The 25,098-nt window shown below is 50.5% G+C and overlaps 3 protein-coding genes across 4 annotated transcripts; 2 read left to right on the forward strand and 1 right to left on the reverse strand.

Annotated features, from left to right (window-relative positions):
* Positions 1-1,318: 1,318 nt before the first annotated feature.
* Positions 1,319-9,589, forward strand: LOC144728422 (dol-P-Man:Man(5)GlcNAc(2)-PP-Dol alpha-1,3-mannosyltransferase-like). Its single transcript, XM_078607854.1, has 9 exons — positions 1,319-1,672; positions 3,412-3,511; positions 4,289-4,436; positions 4,549-4,709; positions 5,139-5,259; positions 5,979-6,184; positions 6,426-6,498; positions 6,887-7,032; positions 7,564-9,589. Exons 1-9 carry the CDS (start codon positions 1,339-1,341, stop codon positions 7,736-7,738), a joined length of 1,464 nt encoding a protein of 487 aa, XP_078463980.1. The 5' UTR covers positions 1,319-1,338; the 3' UTR covers positions 7,739-9,589.
* Positions 9,590-9,776: 187 nt separating this feature from the next.
* On the reverse strand, positions 9,777-13,656 carry UBXN10 (UBX domain protein 10). The gene is made up of 2 exons (XM_078607855.1): positions 13,582-13,656; positions 9,777-11,516 (listed from the first exon to the last, which is right to left on the reverse strand). The coding sequence occupies exon 2, from the start codon at positions 11,482-11,484 to the stop codon at positions 10,576-10,578; it is 909 nt and encodes a 302-aa protein (XP_078463981.1). The 5' UTR covers positions 11,485-11,516; positions 13,582-13,656; the 3' UTR covers positions 9,777-10,575.
* A 1,930-nt stretch (positions 13,657-15,586) lies between these two features.
* ELP5 (elongator acetyltransferase complex subunit 5) lies at positions 15,587-24,695 on the forward strand. Of its 2 annotated transcripts, XM_078607857.1 has the most exons (9): positions 15,587-15,853; positions 16,712-16,772; positions 18,355-18,435; positions 18,859-19,118; positions 20,646-20,884; positions 21,406-21,507; positions 21,656-21,756; positions 22,964-23,132; positions 23,310-24,695. In XM_078607857.1, the coding sequence occupies exons 1-8, from the start codon at positions 15,799-15,801 to the stop codon at positions 23,091-23,093; spliced, it is 1,029 nt and encodes a 342-aa protein (XP_078463983.1). In that variant the 5' UTR covers positions 15,587-15,798; the 3' UTR covers positions 23,094-23,132; positions 23,310-24,695. The 2 variants fall into 2 exon arrangements, with proteins under 2 accessions (XP_078463983.1, XP_078463982.1); XM_078607856.1 differs by having other exon boundaries at positions 22,964-24,695.
* Positions 24,696-25,098: the final 403 nt, after the last annotated feature.

Below are 25,098 nucleotides of genomic sequence, written 5' to 3' on the forward strand. Positions count from 1 at the left end.
TCAAAGGACGTTTCCCAAGTTCGAGCTCAATTCCAGAAATGTGTTAGAACTCTGATCGACTACGACAACAACGTTGACATCGTGCTGCTTGTTCCTGACCGCTTGGCGTTGTGGGTATACAGGAGGTCGTGGGTTCGATCCTGACGCCTGCTGTATATGTGGAGTTTGCAATGTGTCTCTCCCCATGGTGAGATGTTAGCTACCTCGCCTGGTATACAGGAGGCCGTGGGTTCGATCCTGACGCCTGCTGTATATGTGGAGTTTGCAATGTGTCTCTCCCCATGGTGAGATGTTAACTACCTCGCCTGGTATACAGGAGGTCGTAGGTTCGATCCTGACGCCTGCTATATATGTGGAGTTTGCAATATGTCTCTCCCCATGGTGAGATGTTAACTACCTCGCCTGGTATACAGGAGGTCGTGGGTTCGATCCTGACGCCTGCTGTATATGTGGAGTTTGCAATGTGTCTCTCCCCATGGTGAGATGTTAGCTACCTCGCCTGGTATACAGGAGGCCGTGGGTTCGATCCTGACGCCTGCTGTATATGTGGAGTTTGCAATGTGTCTCTCCCCATGGTGAGATGTTAACTACCTCGCCTGGTATACAGGATGTCACGCGATTTTGGACGATTTTTGCCCCCCCCCCTTCGTGACAGCGTCACAAAAAGTCAGACCCCCCCCCCTCAAATATGACGTCACAAAGCTCCGCCCCCCCCCCCCCCCCAAATAAAACATGCTTCAAATCGATTTAAACTATTGTCATTGTAGTGCGTTTTTAATGTGGCACTGCACTCTGATGTTGTAGGAGAAAACATTTACACCAGCCCACAGGGGATTATTCTGTCCGTCGTGCAGGGAGGGGCTGGGTGGGGAGGGGAGGGTGGGGAGGGGCTGGGTGGGGAGGATGGGGAGGGGCTGGGTGGGGAGAGGAGGGTGGGGAGGGTGGGGCTGGGTGGGGGGTGGGAGGGGTGGGGCTGGTCACCCCGTGGTGCCCTTATAAAACTCAACGTTTAACCTACTCACGCCGGCTTGGGCCCGCCCTCACAGTCGGGCATATTTGCGGAATATACCACGCCGCCGTTGACCCTGGCCATTGACCGAGCAACTGCTCCCTCCGCAGTTGTCTATATTTATTTCAAGTTGCGCATTTTGATGTGAGGTCACATTTCCCACCCCCCTCGTCACACATCGTCACAAATGTCTGACCACCCCCCCCCCCCTAGGTGCGTGACGTCATTTATGGACGGCCCCAAAGCTCCCCAATGTCGTTGCTGCTCACACCCCAACTTAACCGACACTGATTCGTCGCCAGAATCGATCCAACCCAAATCGGCCGCGGATGAAATCGATGTCAAGAATCGGAATCGAGGTCCGCCTCTCTCTCTCTCTCTCGTCTCTCTTCCCTCTGTGTTGGGGGGCATCTCACAGAGCGCGCCCTCCCTCGGCCATGGCTCCCCCGCGCGTAGCCTCTCGCCCTCCTCCTGCCTCCTCCTCCTCCTCCACCTCGTCCACCTCCTCCGCGTGGTCTCCCCGCGGCCTCGCGTCGTGCGCGCGCGCCGCGTGGCGTGACCGCCGGCGTCTGCTCACGGAGCCGGACTGCACGTGGCTGTTGGGGGGGGCGCTGCTTCTCGCCGAGGTGCTGCTCAACGCGTGGATCATCCGCGCAGTGCCCTGTGAGTAGCGGGCGGGGGCGGGGAGATGAGATGTAATCAGAAAAATTCTGCTGCAGGAAGAGAAATCCGATGAACTATAAAGCTCTTTTTTGCAGTAGGGGGCCCAGGACGTTACAACGACGAACAGTAAAAGCAAAAACACGATAGGAGTGCAAAGTATAGGGAAGGTAAAATTTCGATTTAAAGCTTTCGTGACTGCAGGGATTCATCTTCTTGGTTCTTTCGGTAAAGTCACGTAGAAGGGAAGTAATAAAATAATAAAAGTAAAACATATATATATAGGGAAGGTAAGCAAATAGTGTAAGTTACAAAGAATATAAAACAAACATTGTTTTTACTTGAGCAGGTAAGGCCCACTGAGCTCATTCGCTTTTTCAGAAGCGAGCTGGTCCCAAATGACAGCCAGACGAAGCTGCTGGCTTATCGTGTTCTTCACAGAAGTCCAGTCGAGTTTGGGTGGGGGGGGGAGGCGCGCAGTGGGGGGGCGGATGGGTAGGGGGCACTGGGGGTGGAGGGGTGGCACTGGGGGGTGGGGGGACACTGGGGGAGGGGGGCACTGGCGGTGGGGGGGGGGGCGGATGGGGTGGGGGGCACTGGGGGTGGGTGGGGGGGGCACTGGGGGGACGGGGGCGTGGGGGGTGCACTGGGGGTGGGGGGCAGAAGTGTGTGTCGGCACTGTGAACTTGCAATCCAGTGTTTTCGGAGAGTTCGATTCACCCCCACCCCTCCCGGCAGGGCACATCACTACCAGGGGTAATGTCTGACGTGTGTGACTAACGACTGAATGGCAGCTAAGGCAGGTACCATCCATCCGAGAGGAGGTCCGCCGGGGGAGATGGGAGTGATCAAATCATCTATTGTGCAGGCGCTGGGTGGATTAATTCATCTTGGAATCGTGAGATGCGGCGTCTTCGTCCGGCAGTTGATTGGCCGTGGCTGATGACGGCGACAATGATGGCATTGATCAATTTGTGCTCCGTCCTTACAATCCGGTGAAGCTTTTGGCACACTGACATTGCTATTTATGCTTTCTGTGGGGGGGGGAGGGAGGTAGAAGCATCAGCAGAAGGAGCAGCATAAGCATCTGACTTTGCTATTCTTACCCCACGTCTACTACCGCAGCACTCTCTCCGCGTCCGTCCGTGTGTCCGAACCGTTTTAGCCTCCTCCGGTTCCAGCCTCCTCCTGATCCCCTGAAGAATGCGAAAGGAACCGGCGTGGGTCCCTGATGCTCCCTGGCAGCTGCTGCCCTTCGACCGGCAAAGAGTGGCGCCCGTTGACAGCGTCTGGCGGCTGTCAATCCTTGCGGCCGAAGCAGGCGCTGCCGTTGTAAAACACGCCGGCTCTTTGAGTGACGCGTCGCTGATTTCGGCCCATGTGGACTTGTCGATAATCTCTTAACGCCCAAGAGCAGGACCGTCACTGCCGGGCGTCCTTTCTCTGCGGCAGCCCCCCCCCCGCCGCGGTCTGGAACACGGCAGTGATCGTCGTCATCATCATCCAGCTGCTGCACATTCACAGCAGCAGCAGCGTTCAATTCACACCGACTTCTAAGAGATGCTTAAAGGCCCCACCTCTTCCACCCTGAGCTTGGCTCCGCACCTCAGAGTCACAGTCATTTATGTCCGTGGAAAGATTGTGCAGCGCGTTACACATTGTATCATTATTGTTGTAATCGATCCGTCGTTCGATTTTGTTACGTCCTCCGCGCGCTGACGTCCGATGCCTTCGTGCCGCAGACACGGAGATCGACTGGAGAGCGTACATGGAGGAGGTGGAGGGGGTGATGAACGGGACCTTTGACTACATGAAACTGCAGGGGGGCACCGGACCCCTCGTGTGAGTTGTCGCTGCTGCTACGACGCTTATCACCGCTGTATCCACGGCACAACCGAACCGTGCTCGGGCCGTGCCCAACCAGCCCCAGCGCGGCTCAGGAGGCGCCCGGTCGTTTTTCCACTGCAGTACCCAAACTATGCCGCTGACATCACACACGGTGAACGAGTCGAAACGAGTGTAGGGGACGCCATAATTGGTCTTGCCCCTGGCCTCGCTTGGCCCCGAGCCAGATAGATTTAGAGGTATTGCATGGCCCGCGTATCGCTTTTTGGTTCCGGCTCGGTACCACAAATAGCCAGTGGAAAATCGCTCACATTATTAGTGTGCCGCACTGGCTTGGTATGGACGTGCCAGTGAAAAATGGCTTTGTTAATGTAGTGGAGGAACTGGGTTATTATGTGCCTACCGATTATCGGTAGCTCGACTAACCCCATGCCTTCTCTCCTTATCCCAACTATCTCCTGCACTCTTATATCTGCCAACCTTGTCCTATTGCCTCGTCTGACATTCACTTTTCCCTTTTTTCTTCTCTTTGGTCTCCTCTCACCCCCCCTCCCCATCACCTTGTTGTACTCGCTTATCTCCACGCCATTCCACCTCTCCCCTTCTCCCTTCCGCTCTGTACCCTTCTCTCCTTTTCTCCTATCCTCCTCTCTCCTCTCAATCACCTCTCCCATCCTGTCCTCTCCCCTGCTGCCATCCCATCCTCTCCCTTCCTCTTCCCACTTCTCCCTACCTTTCCCCTCTCTTCTCCATCCTCGCCCCCCCCCCACCCAGCTACCCTGCGGGTTTCGTGTACGTCTACTCGCTGCTGTACCACGTGACGGAGCGCGGCGTGGACGTGCGCAGGGCTCAGTACATCTTCGCTGTCCTCTACCTCGTCACCCTCGTCCTCGTTTTCCGCATCTACGCACGTGTCCGACGGGTGGGACCGCGACGCGCGACCTGCGATACGCAACGGTTACCAGCACTGTGTCGTTTGACCAGGTGGATGGATCGAAGGACGGTGTGTCACGCTCGTGTGTGCCGTTGTCCAGGTGCCACCCTACGCGCTCTTCTTCATGTGCTGCGCCTCGTACCGCGTGCACTCCATCTTCGTGCTGCGCCTCTTCAACGACCCCGTCGCTATGGCGATCCTCTTCGCCTCAGTCAACCTCCTGCTGGACCGCCGTTGGACCCTGGGATGCCTCGTCTTTAGGTGTCCGCGCCACCGCACGCTCTGCCAGTTGCACGAACGAGCGACCAACCAATTAAGCGACGTCGACATGATTGCGCTGCTGTTGCCATCGCCTGGCACAGTCGGTGGCGATAATTGATGATGAACGTCGACTACGCTTGAGAAAGTTTTAAATCGCCGCACGCTGCGGTCTGTGACATACGGGTCGGACGCAGCAGGCACCGACTGGGAAAGCGGGAACAAAAGCAGATGAGCACACAAAGTGTGGTTCTACTCCTGGCTGTGTCAATGTCAATGATCGTATTGACATTCTCAATATCCGTAGGCCGGAAGCCGGGGACGTGGGGGGATCTAGATTGCGAGTGTCCACGAATCGTTCACAACGGCTTGGGCTGTGTGTGTTGATGAACGTGGCGATGCTGATGCTACTGCTGCTGTTGTTTCCCGCAGCCTTGCCGTGTCGGTGAAGATGAACGTGCTGCTGTTTGCGCCGGGGCTGCTCTTCGTGCTGCTGCGGGAGCTGGGCCCAGCGCGTGCTGTGCCGCGCCTGGCCGCGTGTGCCGCTCTTCAGGCGAGCTGCCGCCGGCGCCGGCGGTATCGGTTAGCGCGTTCGCCGCACGTTGCGGAGTCGTATGTGTGTGTGTACGTTGAACTTCTGTCGCACCGTATGTAGCCAACCATGTTAATTGGAGGTGCGGTGAAGGACAACAAACTAAACATTTTCGTGACTGCAGGGATTCATATTCTTGGTTCTTTCAGTAAAGTCACGTAGAAGGGAAATAATAAAATAATATAAATATTTTAAAAAATTCTCACGACGTTTTGACTGCAACACAAGCAATCATCATCAGGTGTGAAATCAACAGCAATAAATTTTCTCTGAAATCCACAGCAAGAAAATTTTCTCTGAAATCCACAGCAAGAAAATTTTCTTGCTGTGGATTTCACAGTCGAAACGTCGTGAGAATTTTTATTGTTTTATATTTCTATTATTTTATTATTTCCCTTCTACGTGACTTTACCGAAAGAACCAAGAATATAAACACAAAGCAGTTTTAAAGAAATTCGTTTTCAATCTAGTTTTAAAAGTGCATAGCTGCAGTGGCTTCCTATGGCAGGCCGCCTGGTTAATACTGCTGGTGTATTAACCCTAATAACATTACTACTACTTCGCACCGCATGCTTCACAGCTGACGTTAAAGACGCCCTTGACTTAATTCAAAACGAGGAGGCCATCGATTGATGATGATGATGAAGGGGACGGTTTGTACCCCGAACCCACTCACCCAGGTGGTACTGGGCCTGCCCTTCCTACTGGCGAACCCGCTGGGCTACGCGACGAGGGCCTTCGACCTCGGACGTAGCTTCCTGTATGAGTGGACCGTGAACTGGCGCCTGCTGCCCGAATGGCTTTTCCTGCACCGCGGATTCCACGCCGCTCTGCTTGCCGCGCACCTCGCCGTGCTGCTCCTCTACGCCCACCGTCACTGGAGCCGGTAACGGGGACAGGAGTCTGAGAGGGGGGCACTTTGGTCACCTTATCACTCTTGTATCGGCTACTACCTTGGTTATTGTTTCCTGTGAATTTCACTCATTCATTCCTCCACCCACGGTGAGGACTTTGTCTACCAGGCTGTTTCGTGTCACCCACGACCGCCAGGGCGGTGCTGATAAGTCATGGTGTACTTGTGTGAAGTGTCGCCGAGCGGGTTGTGACGGTGGTTTTTCTCTCGCCAGGCCCGGGGAAGGCCTCCTAGGCCTCCTCAAAGCGCCCACGAAAAAAAAGAAGCGTGACCCAATGACCGACGATCATATCCTTCCGATACCACCCCGGTCTCTCGCTCTCCATCGTTCAGTCGCTTCCTTGTCAGCCTTTAATTGCTACGACCGCGGACTTCACACCTGGATTCCTCTGCCCATGTCAAGAACTCGTTCTACCAGTTTAAGTTTCCTCTCTCATCCATGCTGCGCTTAGCCACCTTGTTACATGCCACTCAGCTGTGGAATTCCATCCCACCGATTATCTTGCTCAAATCAAGAAAGGTATTTCCTGTTATACAATTTCAACAGTGCCGCTTGCTGCTATGCACCATCTTTCTCCATGAAGTGCCGTTTATTCCCTTTTAAAACATGATTGGATTTGTCATCGTGTATTGCAACTTTGTCCGTGCGTTGGTCGTCCTTGACACGCCGCTTCACAGATGGCGTTCGTGCTCTTCTCGTCCAACCTGGTTGGCGTGTGTTTCGCGCGGTCCCTGCACTACCAGTTCTACGTGTGGTACTTCCACTCGCTGCCCTTCCTGGTCTGGTGCTGCCCTCTCGGCTCCGTGGCTCCGCTGCTGCGGTAAGACTCCCGCCTGGGCAGCGCACATGCACACACTGTGCTGGTTTGGGGCTCGTGCGCAGTGCCGGCCTGAGTAGGTGTTCGCTAACAGCACTTTCTGCCCCAAGTCATAGTACATTTTTTATGAAATAAAATAAACGACTTTGTTGACAAATATTTCCATCACTATATTCCTTTACTAAATGAACACTGGTTGCAGCCTCAACACTAACCGATGGTGACAGTAAAGGTGAGGGTTTAGGCATAGGAGAGATGTTGGGTTTTCGAATTCAAATTTTTCGGGATACAATATCGAATTTCACAATACATTTATCAGGATACGAGTTTCACGCGATGCGCGACGATTTTTCGTCGACTTGATTGCATTGTCGTCGTCGCCGTCGCCTAATAGAAAACACTTTGCCAACAAAATGTCTTTACCATTTTCGTAAAAAAAGTGAAGACTCGCTGGCCACGCTTTTCTCGGACAGCGCTCGTCTCAGATGTCCGAACGAGGCTCAAGGACGGCTTTTGGTGTTTGTGCAACCACAGGGTGCTTGTGCTGGGCGTCATCGAGCTGGCGTGGAACACGTACCCCTCCACAGAGATCTCCTCACTCGCCCTGCACGTCTGCCACGTGCTCATCCTGCTCACGCTGAGGCCAACGCCTCCGCCACCGCTCCCCACAGATCCCGCAACCTCGACCACCCATGCAAAGACGTCCTAGCGTTCAGAAGCCTTGCGTAAGCCTCACCTACTTGGCCCATTGATAGGTCTTGTTTCAATGTGTTTTTTTACGTCACCTGAATGCGCCCAGCGCCCGGGCATGTCACAAGAGCTTTGAGGGTTTTGGATGGTGTCGCTTAGCCGTCATTCTTCAGGGTATATTTTTCTTTTTAAAGTTTCTCATCTTGTGTGGAAGGAGTGTTCACGACTGTGATGTGATTACAAAACGTAAGATGACGTGTGCCACTGTTGCTAAAGCACAGGTCCTTAAGTTTGATTTTTATTTATTCAATTACAAAACAGGAAATTTTTAAAAGAGCCCACTGTTGACGTGCTGCGGTAGTCTTGCATCAATACTATTGGCTTTTTTCTTGTTTGTGATAACTGCCAACATAATACATGGCACACGTATGATGAAAACTAAAGAAGACAACTTCCAACGTCTGGCAAATCTGAGGTTACTTAGTGAACGTGTCACTTTCACATTGCGGTAATTTGCGTGTCACAGGTTCCCTACAAGCCAGTGGAGTAGCTAACAAGTGTGGAGGTCGGACAACGGCACTGGGGCCCATGTGTCAGATGGGGCGCCCAAGGGACCGAGCTACGACGTTTTGGGGCGGCAATTGGATGGTGCCCCATTTAATTTGTTTCCCTTTCACCAAGGCCCACGCCAATCATGCTACGCCACTAATGCAAGTAAAGCAAGACGGCGTTAGGAAACCGCAACATGTACGATAGCCACCTTGTCTCAACCCCGGCAGTGTTTTACTCCAATGTGGAACATTTAAGGCCAGTCGGGCAACCAGCCTGACAGAAACCTATTTACAGAATGAGAATGTGGCACTATTTCGTTGTTGTGCTGTACAGCTCTCGACAATGTGTTTTCAGGTTGTACCGCTTGCTGGTCCAGTACGATGTCCACCGTTTCACTCCGTATTCTGGGAGCTGTTTCAAGAACTCAAGCGCCCAGTGCAAAACGTTGTATATCATGCAGACCCAACACACGGTACAACCTGAAAACAAATCGGAGTGGCGACACGACATTGCGTGTACGCTTGCAAGGTACTCGGGAAACTTGCAGGGCAGCCTGTTGCAGCTACAATCATGGTGGTGTTATTGAATAGTGTTTTTCTTTTGCCAAAAGTGTCCTCCTGACCCGAGTAAACAGGTGCACTTTTGAAACTAGCATAGCATTTGCCCACCTTTGCGCAAGGTGGGGCAAAGCAGAATTTTATCTAACAAGTGAAATGTTTCGACTGCAGCACGGTCTTCATCAGATGCATCATCCGACGAATGTTGTCATCAGAGGTGCTAATTTGCATGCACATCTGCACACAATGTGGTAGTTCTGTGTAAATTTGAAAATGGAGCTTTATCGATGACTCCATATTGTCTCCTCTGTCTGAAAATGTCTCCTTGAAAACAAAAGGCTGGTGAGTCATGACTTGTCATGATAATTCACGTTCCCTGCAACCCTAAGTATTCACTGGATTTTTAGTCGCTGTTGATGTGCGAACTGGAATTAAATTAACGAGACGGATAAATGTGCGTCTCCACTCAGGGACTCGCGAGAGGCAGCACACTGGCATGGCTGCACATCGAAAATGAAGTTAATTTTTAATCAAAAGCCGGACAATTATAAAATGTACCGTTGTCTTGCTGTCTGCCATTGTACAACTGGGCCGAGCCAACCTGGTGCAGCTCGAGGTGCCAGATTGTTTTTCCACTGCAGAATGCGAGCCATGACACGGATGTCACACGAATTAACAAGTTAAGACGCGTGTAGATGACGTGACGCTGTGTCCTCCGTGTACGACTAACGTCACATGCAATAAAAGCATGAGAAGCCACACCCCCTGGCCCTGCTTGGCCAAACCCGATGTCTTGAGACCAGCATATCATAGTTTGGTTCTTATTCACTGCAGGCATCAGGAGGGCATGGCAATGTCTTGGCTCGGATGTATGATTGTAATTCTCTGAGCATCCATTGGGCTACGAAGTCCATTGTCCCGTTAAAGCACACGGTACTCCATAAACAGTTGAGAAGCATTATCGTGTAAAATTTATTTCAGAGTTAACAATCGCATAAAAAATAAGAGATTGAAAAATTTGTAACTAACGATATTTTTTTTGTGTTTAGATTCCTTTCACCGCTATGTACACAGCACAACCATTATATCATTTCTCGGCCCCCTCGCTCATCGTCGTACCAAATGCCCGTGGCGGTAACCAAAGCGCGACACTGCCATCCGCCAGGCTGCGGCACAAGTCATGGGGGGGGCGGGTCCCCACACGGCTTGCGTTCTCTGCAAGGAGTCTCGAGAGATGCCGTGGTCACCAAACGCGACGAACGGAACGATATTTCAAACGGCACGAGTTTGAATCGCGAGGGCAATCGTCAACCTTAGCAATTATCTTGAATTTTTTTTTCTTTTTAAAGTACTGTAAATGTCAACAAGGCTTCAGCACCTTGTGGGTGACCACAACCCAGCTTGTCTGGTGCCTGCATCGACACACGCTGGGGAGGGCGGCGGTAATGGTGCTCGGTGTCTTAGCCCTCCAATGTATTTTCGGGTTCTCACGCGTGTTGTTTGGCATGACGTCTGACATTTTTCTCCACGTGCTGGGAGCTTCGTCGTGAACCCAAGAAGATTCTTTGATAATTAAATAAGCAATCGTTTCTCATCCCCCAAAGACGAACTTAAGAAGCTCGCAGTATGTGGAGTGGAACGTCAGATATGCTGCACAAAAACACGTCTGCGAACTATATACAGCACAACTGCAAAAAACCTTTGCAATGGTGGTTGTTTAGTTTTCCTTCTTCACCACCGCATACCCTCAGTCGTCCTCTTCCAAGAACAGGTAGAGCAGTGTCCGGTCCCGCACGTCGCAGCTTCGCAGCGAACGGGTCAGGTCGGTGTAACGTGCACGTCCGGCTCCCACCACCCAGCGCCGTCTCCCCACAACTGCCGTCTCCTCCTCCCCCCGTTGCCCGTCGTTGCCTCGCCGCGACAGCGCAAACGCCAGAACCGCGGACAGTGTCTCGTCCGGGGAGAAGTGCCGCTCGACACGCTCTCCTGACGGCAGACGCACAGCCAGCAATAGCGATGGTGACGAAAGGCCCAGCACTGGGCTCCCGCTCTCCTTGTCGTCCTGCTGCTGATGATCCCGCTGCTGATGATCCTGCTGCTGATGATCCTGCTGCTGCTGCCGATAGAGAGGGCGACCATGCGGCCTGGGCTCCTCGTCGCCTCTCAGGCTCAGTGCATCAATGCCGGCCTCGGCGTCGTGTTGGTGGCGACTTTCGTCGGCATCCCCTTCATCTCCATCGTCGGTGCTGCGGCCGCCCCGGATGGCGGGCAGCACGGAGTAGCGGTTGAGCGTGGGCCGCTGGGCCACGGGAGTACCGCCCCCCACGTAGGAGGTCCGGGCTGATGGAGGCCGAGGGGCGGCCGAGGGAGGCCGCGGGGTAGCCCGGCCACCCGCCAGCTCGGAGCGCGGCGTCGATGGTGGGAACCACCCAGGAGGAGAGGAAGGGGGAGATGACGCAACAGCGGAACCATCGGTGAGGCCGTCGCCGCCAATGCTGCCATGGGTTGCGGCGCCACCGGTGGCGTGAGATGAGGATGGGCGCACACGGCCTTTGGCCGAGGGCGGCCGCGGTGGCCTCGCGTTGTATGCGGCCTCCAGGGAGCCGCTGCTGCCGGCCCGGCTGCGTGGCCTGCTGCTAGGTGATGCTGCTGCCATGGCAACTGCTTCCTTGCATCAGGCTACCCAAGCTATGGCGAGAAACAACAGCAATGAGAGCGAGACGATGAGAATGAGATGGAAGGTAAAGACGCCAGAGTTTAATCGCCAATGAATTAAGATCAAAACAATATTACATGTACTTAATTTGGCCAGTTCGGAGACTTTAAAAGAATTATTTCACTGTCGTGTACTCTATCAGGTCGGGTGGGAAGTTGCCACCCCATAAAGTCGTTTGCTTCCATGGACCAATCTTTTTTCTGACAATTTAAATCAACACTAATCGATGCTTCGTTCCACCCCGAGCATTTATCTTCCACTTTTAATCCTGATGCCACTTTTCAAAAAGTAATAACCGTCGCTGCCGATTAGATTGGTATAAAAAAAAAAACTCTTCCCTAGGTTAGCTTGCCCCTATAATCTGGTCAACCTGAACTGTGGAATATTTTGACAAGTGTGTACGTGCAGGGTCATGCTGAAACATTACTTTGGTCAGGGTTTATGAGTGCGATCGTAACCCGATATCTTTGCCTCGCAACACTGCCCCCCCACCCGCATCCAAACAATGCAATGTTTGCACCGTCCCCGCTTGGTGCCTGGCATGCAGACCGCGTCCCATTGTTTACGTTTCCCCTTCATTAATTCACTTAACGTGGAGGTGGTGGCTTCCTCGCATGAATGAATGTTACTCAATACCACTTGAGGCACCAACAAATGTCGAGAAACAAAAGCAACCCAGCCTCCACCTAACCATCGGTAAAGTGAAAATAAAAATCCGTTCAATACAGCGTGCCAAATGTCTATTTAAAAACACTTCGTATATAAAAACCTTTACTGCCAATGAACTGAGCTGCTAAGCTCATTGGCACATCCTAATAATGTAATCAAATATGTTTTGCAATACTATGCTGTGTTGACAATATTAAAACGTAACCTATTCGTAAATAAAAGTGCCATTTCAAACATTGGTAATATCCCTTCACAGTACAGATTTGAAAAATAACCATTGCAGATGGGCAATTAAGCTTGTTTTCCGAAATATGGCTTATATATTTTCCTTTTTATGGACATTTAATTGTCGAATGTGCTCTTAAGGCAGGCTTATAAATGTATGTCACTTATCAAAAGTGAACCCTCATTGGATAATTTCCCTTGACATGTCGAATGATATTGTGCCTCTGCTGCATTAAGCATTCGATTGTGTCATTCAAGTTTAAGGTTTATGTTAAGAGTCACTATTGGACAATCTCAATGCAATTTTTTACGAAATATTTTACATTGCAGGCACCCTTGTGTATTACTTAATATAAATAGATTTTTTAATAAATCATAAGTATTAAAAAAAATCATACTTTCTACATGGTGTTTACACATTAATTGGAAAAGTGACTTGGTCTCAACGAACGATTATATAAAGGTATCTTAGCCATAAGAACACCTCACAGAGTCGATATTACACTGTTAAGAGGGCAAATGAGAATGCATGCTACATGCTATTCCTTGTTTCTGCTCATCACCGCTACAAATGCATTACTTAACTTTTCCCTAAACACCGTCGAGTTTTCTGTGACCAAGCGTGGCACTGTCTCCGAACTGTCACCGTATTTAAAAAGATAGGAAACTGCATGAGATTGACACATAAAGGTATAAAAAAAAGTAATAACCTCACTGAGTACCGTAAATCAAAAGCCACTTCTGAATAGCACAATGCATTGCTGTACAAGACTCGTGCAGCAATCCATTCATTAAAAAAAAACATTACAACCCCTAAAATATTATCTTCCTCGCGCATAAAACATCAAATCCACTCACCTGTCAAGAAAAAAAATATAGTGAACAAAAAAATCACGAAGAATTTAAATAAATCATTTTAAAAACAATGCCGATGGCGTCAGACGCCTGCGGCCTAGTTGGAAAGCGTAGGACGTTGCCATCGCAACGGCGGCTTCGCGTGGCCGCGTCGCGCGAGATATCGAAAACCCAACGCAATTACGGCGAGAGCACCAGAGGCGAAACTGTGAGAACGTGAGGATGAAAAGCACAGAGGCGGGCGAGCGAAAGCTCTCTCGCTCGGTGCTGTTTTTACAAAAACTTTACCCGCGGATGAAGACGCGAAGGAGAAACGCCAAGCCACAGCCGCTCGAGCTTCTGGAATTCCCAGCGCGGTCGCGCCCAAGGCCGCCTTCCCATTGGCTGGGCGCCCGATCCCGCTAGGGGCGGGGCGGGGTGGGGTGGGAGGGGTTGCGACCAATCACGAGAGAGATAAGTAAATAATTAAATTACTCGCGCACGCGCCGCGCTTATGCGGACTACGAGATGTAAGAGCGAATGACGCGCAGCACAATATTAACATTGTACCAAGATAAAATTGTCATTGTGCTATGAAAAAGGGCCATTGCCCGAAACGTTGTGTGTATATATGTATCATGCACTCCAAGCGACAGCCGTGCGATTGTGGCCATGCAACCCAAACTATGGACCGCACAGTAAACCCATAGAAACATACATAGAGATACATGGAGATCCATAGAGACACAGAGATACATGGAGACCCATAGAGACACACAGACACATTGAGACACATTACAGGCAAACCCACACTACGGACCACGCAGTAAACCCATAGAGACACACATAGAGATACATGGAGACCCATAGAGACACACATAGAGATACATGGAGACCCATAGAGACACACATAGAGATACATGGAGATACATGGAGATACATGGAGACCCATAGAGACACACAGAGATACATGGAGATACATGGAGACCCATAGAGACACACATAGAGATACATGGAGACCCATAGAGACACACATAGAGATACATGGAAACCCATAGAGACACACATAGAGATACATGGAGATACATGGAGACCCATAGAGACACACATAGAGATACATGGAGATACATGGAGACCCATAGAGACACACAGAGATACATGGAGATACATGGAGACCCATAGAGACACACATAGAGATGCATGGAGACCCATAGAGACACACATAGAGATACATGGAAACCCATAGAGACACACATAGAGATACATGGAGATACATGGAGACCCATAGAGACACACATAGAGATACATGGAGATACATGGAGACCCATAGAGACACACACAGAGATACATGGAGATACATGGAGACCCATAGAGACACACATATAGATACATGGAGATACATGGAGACCCATAGAGACACACAGAGATACATGGAGATACATGGAGACCCATAGAGACACACATATAGATACATGGAGATACATGGAGACCCATAGAGACACACACAGAGATACATGGAGACCCTGTCTCGACTGAAGCCCTCTTGTGGTCAGCAGCAGACCTCGACATTGGCATGGACCTCCCGAACATCTTCCTGCTGCTGCTGCTGTCATCATTCCCAGGAATATAATGGAACCCGGCCACGTGCACAATGCAGAAAATCTCGAAAGCTAAGCAGGTTGGAGCCTGGGTAGTTTGAATTGTGAAGGGACGATGACTAACAATGCATAACAGGCGTTATAGAATGCGGGGGCTAATTAGGCAGCGTAGGCAGGGGGTGGGGGATGCCATTGTTTTACTGCAAGTTTATGCCCCCACGTCTTCCCAACGCTGCACTGACCAGCGCGGTGAAGTATGGTCAAATACCCCCCCCTAGCACGCGTGGGGGGGGAGCTCTCATCCAGCAGTGGATTGAGCCAAGCGGGCTGGACATGCCACGTTCAATTTGTTTTGCTAAACCCGAATTTGTCTATACCAGAGACGACAACCTTCCTAATGCAGGGCCCTGTCTCACCACCACCAGTGTCTCTGGGGTAGGCCAATCAGTTTCAACGACGGTGTCACATACAGAGTGCTTCAAAAAGATGTTAACACTTCCGAGAATTTGCAACAATATCACAAGACATGTGCCTGAGTGGGGGGGGGGGGCTGAGTGGGGGGAGGGACTGAGTGGGGGGGGGGCTGAGTGGGGGGAGGGCTGAGTGGGGGGGCTGAGTGGGGGGGGGGGCTGAGTAGGGGGGGGCTGACTGGGGAGGGGGGGGGGCTGCGTCTTGTAATCCGGACGAGACGGCGGTGAGTAAACCGGCATCACGGGTGGCGTCATCAGCCCGCGACCACCACGTGGAGCCGCGCCACATCATCAGCTGTTTACAAAACTCGCATTGCCGCACGACGCGCGGCTACAGCGAGGCTGCGTGTAAACACTCACAGCTGTCCCTTACATTAAACTAACAACACAGCAGCAGCAACAACAACAACCATAGCTATACTAGCAAACAGTCTAAGCGTCGGGGTGACCAACAAGCCATGCTGCTGGAGCTTATCGCGGGCAGCGAGCGGAGTGAATTCGTGCTCATAGTCGGTACGTGTTACGTGATCGGGGTTTATTGTAATCGTCAGCCATGGTCAGTCCACTGCTGGATGAATGCATCTCTCCCCCCCTTCCCCGCTACGTCCCTGCGATGTCACTACGGTATAGTAATCCAGAGCAGCACGTGAGAAGTGCCCGTCTAGGAGACGGAGCGGCGTGGATTGTTTGATGATGATGATGTGCCCGCTTAGAAGAAGGATCTTTCTGGTGTGCCTGGTATGACCGGCCCCCGACTGGGCATGTGTGAAAAAGAGCTTCTCAGATCATCGGATTCCTCCTGCAGTCGAGATAAAGATTCTGATGTAACGGATTGGTGGCGGTGCCTGCATGTCACCTACTGTGGACAGTGCTGTCGTGTTGATGGTGCTGTAGACCCAATGTGTTGTTTGTCACTTGCTGACCCGCCCCTATTTCTCAGCTCATGGTGAGTCTAAATAAAGATTCTGCAGAGGGGTTTTTTTGTTGGGTTACTTCGCGTAAATATATAAATGTGTCATGAAACCTACCACCACCCGACACAGACAGTTAGTAAAGGGTTTGTCACGTAAACAGAACGTGGCCATTCGTCACGACGTTTCGCCAGTAATTACAACTCGCTTCATCAGGCGACAGATTGTAAATGTTGTGGCCTGGCTCTCCAACACACAACCGGTGTGCTGTACTAGTGACAAATTGGCCACGTTCTGTTTACGTGACAACCCTTACTAATTGGCTGTGTCGGGTGGTGGCGGGTTTAACGACACACATTTACTCGATCTAACCCCAAAACACCTGCATTAGGGATGATATTGGTCGCGAAAGCCTACTGCGTGTTATAAAGATTCTGATCTTCCCTGTTGTGGCATGCAGATTCCCTGGCGCAGCCGGGCAGAGCCCTGCTGAAGAGCCTCATGAGAGGCGCTGCCCTGCGGTGAGAAACGCCTGCTCGGAGGCTTTCGATTTAAAGCTTTCGTGACTGCAGGGATTCATCTTCTTGGTTCTTTCGGTAAAGTCACGTAGAATGGAAATAAAAAAATAAAAAAAATACAACATTGCTTTATTATATTATTTTATTATGTTTTATTTTTATTATTTTATTATTTCCATTCTACGTGACTTTACCGAAAGAACCAAGAAGATTTACAGCTCATCGGATTCCTCCAGGATAAATATTCAGATTCTGATGCAGCAGCACAACGTCGCTTATCCGAGCGTCACGTATCCGCGCTGACTTAATGAACTAACCTACACCCAGTGAAGAAGTTTTGGTAACGTGTAAATGCCACTTTTTTGTATTTGTTCACGCATCGGAGCTTTTTCTGTAACGAGGCTTAAGTTGTCGTGATCTTCGCCGGTAAAATGAAGATTGTTAAGACGATGAGTATAGAGTTCACATCGGTGAGCGTCGTCCTTGGTCCGTCGCGATGCTGGCGATGCTGATGCTGGTGATTGCGATGGTCCTTGAAGTCTCACTCCCAACACCATCAACACTAAGATCAATAGCATCAACACTACCGTCAGCACTACCATCAACAGCATCAACACTGATAATTGTTTTTTTACCCTTTTATCTGGCAACAAAACTGACACCTTTTTTTACAAGGAGTCATGTTTGCATAGACCACAATACCTGCAGTCGTAATGCAAACAAAAAACACAACTCTGATAATGTATGCACTGTCCTTAAAGTTGATTGGTCCACACCCGAGACTCGGGTGTCAGTTTTGTTGCCAGATAAAAGGGTACAAAACCAATTATGATATTTTTCTACTGGCAAATGAGGTTCCAATGGAGCACCATCAACACTACCATCAACAGCATCAGCACTACCATCAACACTACCATCAACAGCATCAACACTACCATCAACACCACCATCATTGTCACCTCTCAGGTCAACACGCCACCACTACCCGACCAATGACTGTGGCTGTAACATGCACACTACGCGCCGTCTGCTTCAGTGGACGTTAAAGATCCCCTAACGCCATCCGCAAGAGTGGGCCGTTGTGTGCAAGTGTTAGGATCCAATTTGTATACACGTACCAGCAGCAATCATCACCCCCTTACAGGCAGCCCAATGCCCCAGGTCACTCTTGCAAATGAGAAGATCATGGCCTCTTGCATTCTCACCTGGTTAAACAAAATAAACCTATCCATAATAAATGTACCCATAATAATACTAAATTAACTTAGTATTGATGGTAGTGTTGATGTTGTTGATAGTGTTGATGGTAGTAGTGTTGATTGTAGTTTTGATGGTGGTGTTTATGCTGTTGATCTTAGTGTTAATGGTGGTATTGATGCTGTTGATGATGGTGTTGATGTTTATGTTGTTGATGGTGGTGTTGATGCTGTTGATGATAGTGTTGATGGTAGTTTTGATGGTGGTGTTGATGCTGTCGATCTTAGTGTTGTTAATGGTGTTATTGATGCTGTTGATGTTCGTGTTGGCCCTGTTGGTGGTGGTGTGGGTGGCGGTGTGGGTGACGTGTTTGGCGCGCGTGCTGCAGGGGGGAGACCATTCACGTGTTCCACTGGGAGATGTCACGCTCTGCCGTCAGCGCCGGCCTGGTGCCCGACGTCGTGTCCCGGTGAGAGACCTCGCCTGCGCCACCCCACGCCCCGTGGTGCAATCGATAGCGCAACAAAAATAACCATAATAATTTCCGTCGTTGTTTGAATGCTAAATTGTTCTCGCGGTGTAATGTATGGTACATTTAAAAAGGGAAACAAATCGTGGCGGTTCATCACATTGCTGGATGTCACGTGGTAGACCTACAGTCATAACATGTTCCAAGACAGTTTACCAAATAATAAACATCGTAAACGGATGATGGATCCTTAGTACGTACCTGACGTCGTGTCACTAGGCAATAAACCACGGAAGTAATGTATGTGCCCGCTGTTTGGCACAGACAGCCCGTGAAGCTAGCCCCGTTTTAGAACCACGCACCGGATCGGCACGTCGCGTTGTGATGAAAGCGGTCGCGCCGCGTCTGGCCGTGCTGCGGCAGGCTCGTCCACCACGACTGCTTCTCCGACCCGCTGGGCTGGACGGGTTCTGGTGCCCTCATTCCGGAGACGCCGAACGCACCGGATTTTCCGCACGCCCACGGCGTTGTCGACCTGCGGGCGGCCGTGGGGGGTGCGTCCGGGCCGGACCGGGGGCCGCTGTGCGTGGTTCTGGACTCGCTGTCTCCGTTGCTGCTCCACGCCGGGTGGCCCCGTGTCTTGTCACGCCTCCGAGCCCTCGCCGATCGGCGGCACGATGACGGTGAGGGCTCCCTGATCAGTGGTCGGGTGAAGCTGCGTCCCGGAAGAAGTTACGGGCATGGCTTCATTTCAGCTGGATCTGTCTGGGTTAGCCACCCAGAAAATATGTCTGCACCCGACACACCACTAAATGAATTTTTTTTATTCTTACCAGGTAAGGCCCACTGAGCTATATAGCTCTTTTTTAGAAGCGACCTTGCCACAAATGATAGCCCAACAAAGTGGCTTATCATAATCTGGAAATTTATCGCAGCCAAATACTCTAAACGCATATTTCTAAATGTGGGGGATTGAACTGGAGGACCCGAAGAAAAATCCATGCGACCACGGGTAGAACACGCAAACTCCAAATATACAGCAGGCGTCTGGGTCGGGATCGAACCCACTACCTCCTGTATACTAGGCGAGGTAGTTCACATCTTATACGCAGATTTCTAAATGTGGGGGATTGAACTGGAGGACCCGGAGAAAAATCCATGCAACCATGGGGAGAACACGCAAACTCCAAATATACAGCAGGCGTTGGGGTCAGGATCGAACCCACGACCTCCTGTATACCAGGCGAGGTAGTTAACATCTTGCCACCATGGTGCACCAACATCCAGTAATACCCCTTTTTGCTATGGCTGTGGCTACTAGACATGTGCCACCGAGTGCAGTCTATCAGCGACCCATAAAAATACTCTGTCAGAATTTAAGCCTTAGTTCCTGGGGAATTTGGAAGACATTTCTGTGGTCCTTTAACCCTCACCTCCACAGCATTAGATTAGAGGTACGCACCACCACCACTACCACCCGGTAGAAACTTTAATATAAAACCAATAGATTTACAAATACTCGGATATACAAAGAGACCTTTCCACTTATATAGGGGGACCCATAGACTTACTAAGAGACCCACACTACGAGACCCATACACTTACATAGTTACACATGAACTAGCTACTCATATAATTATCTATTTAAATAGTTAATACCATAATTCTCTGAAGGAATTTGAGACTTTGCACCACTGTGCTAAGCTATGGTTTTATTGCCTGTGACAGCAACACAATAGCAGGTGCATGGGAACCTGGGAGGGCAGAGAGGGCAGTCACCCACCCCCCCAAAACCCCCACGAAGACCATATTTATCCCATTACCAGCGTGCGATTGATTTCTGAGAGCTCAACAATTCCTGTTGTATACGAATACAATTAGGGCAGAGTGTAAAGCTATAGAGTCACCCTGGCTTTTCAGCACAACAGAGATTCCGCGACAAATGTACCTTAACCCCGTTTATCTACTGCACTCTATGGACATAAATTGTTGTTATATTCGGCTGCGACCTGAGACAACTGCTTTTAGTGTTGAGTTTGTTGTCCTTCCCCCGCACATTCGATGAGAACGGTTGGCTACGTACGGTGTGAAAAAAGAGCAACATACATAGAAGCATACGGCGCTGTCCTTATTTCCTCCGGTAGCCGAGCTTTTGACCTCTCCTCGACCTTCTCGTCGACCTTTTCATCGACCTCTCAACCCCTGGGCAGGTGTGCAGGTGCGGCAGGTGGTGGCGCTGCTCCACGGGGACGCGCACGCGGAGGGCACGACGGCGGACGCGGTGCGCCACGCCGCAAGCACCGTGCTTACGCTCACCCCCGCTCCACCCCGGGCGTTTCCGCACGCGCCCGGGTCGGGGTCAACGTCGGGGTCGGGTCAGGCGGCCTCGTGGTCCTGTTTCGACGTCGGCGTTCTGCACAAGCGAAGGAGTGGCAAGGTCGTTCGCCTGGTGAGTGTCGGTCAGTGGTCGGAGGTTGAACTACGCAGCGATCTGCTAATCAGAAGTGGTAAAGGTGCAGCCCGGCATCTGCAATGGTGCTAGTAGTAAGTTCGTCGCTTTTGTGCGGCTGGTAAATTTATGTTTCTTGAATCGCCGCATTGCCTCTGTCCACCCAGCAGTATACGTGGATAATACCGCAGTTAGAGATCGGCAGGTTGAATGCGGTGAAGCAAGGTTCAGGAATTCCCTCTTGTTCTAAGACATCTGCCCACCGTGGAAGAGCAAGCCAAAATACCCTCGACGAGCTCTCCAAAGCTCTGTCGAGTGGAGGCCCTTCTAGTAACAGTTGTGTGAGCAAGCAGTTGCAGGGCTGCACCTGATTGTAATCATAGTTACCACAATTATAGTCGCTGCACCATACTGCTTTTGCAGTGCAACAGCTGACCACATAAACACGTGATGAAGGCTGACGAATATGTTGATGATAAATGATGATGACGATTGAAGTCGTACGAAACAATGTGCTGCAGGAGGAGCGCATGGTGGTGGTCGACGGGTTCGAGTCCCGCTTGATAGCGGATGGTGCCAGGTCAAGTGGAGCAACCACCGCTAATTCTGGCGAGGCACCTGTGGTGAGTAGCACAGCCATCCTGACCCAACTGAAACGAGCGCAGCTGTGTGCCGTGCTGTGCTTAATGCTCTGCTGTGTGCTCTGCTGTGTGCTCTGTTGTGTGTTCAGCTGTGTGTTGAGCCGTGTGCCTTCTGCTCTGTGGATTGCAGTGTGACCCGACTGCCGAGCTGACCTTTAACCTGCGGCTCACGGAGGACGAGCGGAAGGCGCGGGGCCGTGTAGCACTGCCGTACCAGCTCTCTGCCCAGCAGTGCGTTTTCTGCTCACCAGTGTCGCATTTACAGCTGGGATATATCTGGTTGTTTTAAGTTTGTGATACAGCGACTCCTCTACTTGCAAAATAGTTAGGTTCCAGAGGTCTGTTTGTAAGTCTATTTGTTCGTAAGACCAACTCCACTCCTGTGGATCCCAAACATGTTGTACGTCATGTACACTAAACACGGAGAATGGCTTTAAAAGTTTTATAATCTTCTGTAGGTGCAGATGTCACTGGTTCTTCATGTTCTGCAGATGTAGATGTCACCACCGCCATCTATTGCGCGGCAGTTGAACTTACGACTCTCGGTCCATACAGACAACTGGACAGGTTTGTTTGTATCTCATTAAGTTCGTAAGTCGAATGTTCATATGTAGAGGAGTCCGTGTACTGCGTTGGCAGTGGTGCACACAAGCACAAATAACAACACATCGATCAAACGCACTTTTTTAAAGAGAGAACAAATAGAATAAACATTACACACGTCCAGTACAGGCACACAGCCCGCAAAGCAAACTTCACCACCACAACAACAAATAAAATAAATCACAAAAGCAGGCTCGACCTATGAACCTAAATTCAACCACATCAAAAGAAACTGGATCGGAGTGAAGGGATAACGCTGGAGAAAGGTGGTTCAATGAAGAAAGGGTTGGTGCATGCACAGGGGTGCCGTGGTGGTAGGGATGTACGAGTGTGAGCGAGAGATGGGGCAATGGCACGGTACAGCCTGGAGTCAGATGAGTGCAGGCCACGAGCCAGGAGTCAGGCAATGACCATAGCAGGAGTTGGGTAGTGGGGCCTGCAAAAGTTGGCTGGCAGGAAGGTCAAAGTAGGCATGGGCCAGGTAACCCGACCACTTGGAGCCCAGTGCTGACGAGGTGCAGTCTTGGATTCATTGCCAGGACCCATGAGGCCAAAGATGGAACACAAAAGGTCAAGACGAGACCAAGGCCAGGAGCCTTATAGGTTGAGGTCACTGTCAGGACCGGTGCCTCTACGCCAAGTCCTCGCAGTACCCCTGAGGCCGAGGACCAAAGCTGATCAAATGTCCTCCAGCCGGCCTTGAGGTTGAGGACTGGTCTTCAGGACCCAAGCCTGCAGAAAATAAAAAGTGCAGAAGTCAAAATGGTGTCACCCAACCAACAGAAGTGTTTATTTGTCAGAGCCCCCCATGCCTCTCTGTATTCTGCCCACACAGGAAGCAGGATCTGCTGACCCCGGGGGGCAGTGCGTCTCCGACCCAAATAGGGGGCGGCCGCATCTTCTACTGCCCTGACGATGCCGACGACATCGATGACGAGGATCCGGATGATGACCTGGACATTTGAGCGCCGAGCTGGGCAGGAGGGGAGAATGATGATGAGCGGGTGAGCGAGCGAGCGGTGTAAACGAGGGTTCAGCTTGTCAGTCATTAACCTCCAGTGTATTGGACGTGCCGAAGGTGGCCGAGGAACTCTTCGATGTGTTTCCGGATTGTACTGCGGGTTGTTTGGCATGACGTCCGATGTTTTGCTCGAACGGTGGAAGGGGACATTCTTGTTTAGGAAATGAAGCTCAAGCTCAACCTTTTGAAGAAGCTCCCAGGTCCCATCACATGGAGTGAAACGTCGGACTTTGGGCCGAACAAGTCACGCTGCATCTGAAAAACACGTCGGCACAACTGCGAAAACCTACGCAGTGGTGGCTCAGTAGCTCAGGCAGGTTAAAATTGGTCGTTTCAGGGCCACTGAGCTGCCACCCCTGAGAACCTGAGTTCGAATCCAGGTCTTTAGCCACCGGTGGTTTAAATTGGGATTTCAAGTGGAGCGAATTGATGATGATCTCCGCAATAAGCCATCAAGATAAATTAATTTTTCACAAATTACATCTCTGTGAATTAATCAAATATAGCGAGCACTTGAGAAGGTACAGTGCCCCGAGTGTTGATGGGAGGCATTTAAAGGGTGCAGGAGGATTTATGTGACCACGTCTTTGAAAGACCGTTCTCCAACATAGGCGGAGGCTACACTGCTTTCCGCGACTTACAAGTGGAAATGCCTTTGTCCCGTGTGATGATGCCGAGAGCACAAACGGTGTTTGTCAGATGGCAATCAAAACTGAAAGAAATGAATGCTCTTTTGAGTTTATTCTTAAAGAAATCAAGTCGTCAATGCTGGAATCGGCAAAATAGAGTAACAAGCCACATTTAACGTGATGTGTTTATTTTGTATAGTCATTCGTGATCGTGCTGAGACCATCGCCACTACATCTTGAGATCCTGATTTATTTAGTCCGCAGGTGCAGACCAGATATTTCACTTGTCCGGTACCAGCTGGTGCGGCATAATGTTACTGGCTCCAATTCCTCTATGTGGTCAGTAAGAGTAAATTTTGTGATAACTGTTTGACATGAGTGGGGTTATCAAATAATTATCATTCGCCATATGTATATAAAATCAGACAGAACGACTAAAGTTGTAATGCCTTAGGTGGCATAAGTTACTGCTCTGGCCCGTGGACTAAATAGATTTAGTCACCACGGTGGCGAGATGTTAATTACCTCGCCCGGTATACAGGAGGTCGTTGGTTCGAACCCGACCCTGACGACGCCCATATATTTGGAGTTTGCATGTTCTCCCCGTGGTCGCGTGGATTTTTTTCTGGGTCCTCCGGTTTTTCCCTCCACATACATTTAAAAACATGCATTTCTAGTATTTGGCTGATATCAATTTCTACATGATATGCACTTCGTTGAGCTATCATTTGTGACCAGGTTGTGACTGAAAAAGAGCACATAGCTCAGTGGGGCCTGACCAAATAAAATAAAAAGTTCCGTTTAGATTTACCCTTGGAATCTCAGCTGCGTCGGCTTAATGACAGTGGGGTTTTGTTGTTGCGGCATTTTGTCTTACGATACCTTATTTATCAAAAAATAAAAACAAGTAAAAAAGAGACGAACTTCACGCCTTTTTTTCTTCAAATGGCACTGGATTTTCCATCTGTTTGAAACAACTATCTTCGTGTCTTTTTTCTTGTGGATTGTGGGCCTTTTATGACCTTCCTTTTCATCTGCGATGTTGCGGATGATGAGACGTAAATGACGCATCACTGGAGGCAAGGGTTGGTGGATCACGCATAGTTGTGAAACTCACTGGGATGGCGGTACAGTAAACAGATTGAATCCATTTCAGTGGAGCTTTCTGTGTTATCCCCTCATATGCGTCGGGTTTCTCCGGGTACTACGAGTTCTGCCCAATCACTCATTCATGAAATAGGCCAGGAGGGGAGGGGGTGGGAGATGGACGGGGGTAGATAGGAGGGAGGTGGGAGATCGGAGGGAGGGGGTGAGGTGGGA

The sequence above is a fragment of the Lampetra planeri genome, chromosome 28 (assembly GCF_965212315.1).
Source record: "Lampetra planeri chromosome 28, kcLamPlan1.2.h2, whole genome shotgun sequence".
Lineage (NCBI taxonomy): Eukaryota > Metazoa > Chordata > Hyperoartia > Petromyzontiformes > Petromyzontidae > Lampetra > Lampetra planeri.

Excerpts from the sequence above, each read along its gene's own strand:
- LOC144728422 (XM_078607854.1), top strand. The coding sequence starts at position 1,339 with ATGAAATCGATGTCAAGAATCGGAATCGAGGTCCGCCTCTCTCTCTCT. Across the intron at positions 5,260-5,978 it reads CCGCGTGTGCCGCTCTTCAG|GTGGTACTGGGCCTGCCCTT; the intron begins GCGAGCTGCCGC and ends CCACTCACCCAG. Across the intron at positions 6,499-6,886 it reads GTGACCCAATGACCGACGAT|CAGATGGCGTTCGTGCTCTT; the intron begins CATATCCTTCCG and ends CACGCCGCTTCA.
- UBXN10 (XM_078607855.1), bottom strand. The coding sequence starts at position 11,484 with ATGGCAGCAGCATCACCTAGCAGCAGGCCACGCAGCCGGGCCGGCAGC.
- ELP5 (XM_078607856.1), top strand. The coding sequence starts at position 15,799 with ATGCTGCTGGAGCTTATCGCGGGCAGCGAGCGGAGTGAATTCGTGCTC. Across the intron at positions 15,854-16,711 it reads TGAATTCGTGCTCATAGTCG|ATTCCCTGGCGCAGCCGGGC; the intron begins GTACGTGTTACG and ends TGTGGCATGCAG. Across the intron at positions 21,757-22,963 it reads TACCAGCTCTCTGCCCAGCA|GAAGCAGGATCTGCTGACCC; the intron begins GTGCGTTTTCTG and ends CTGCCCACACAG.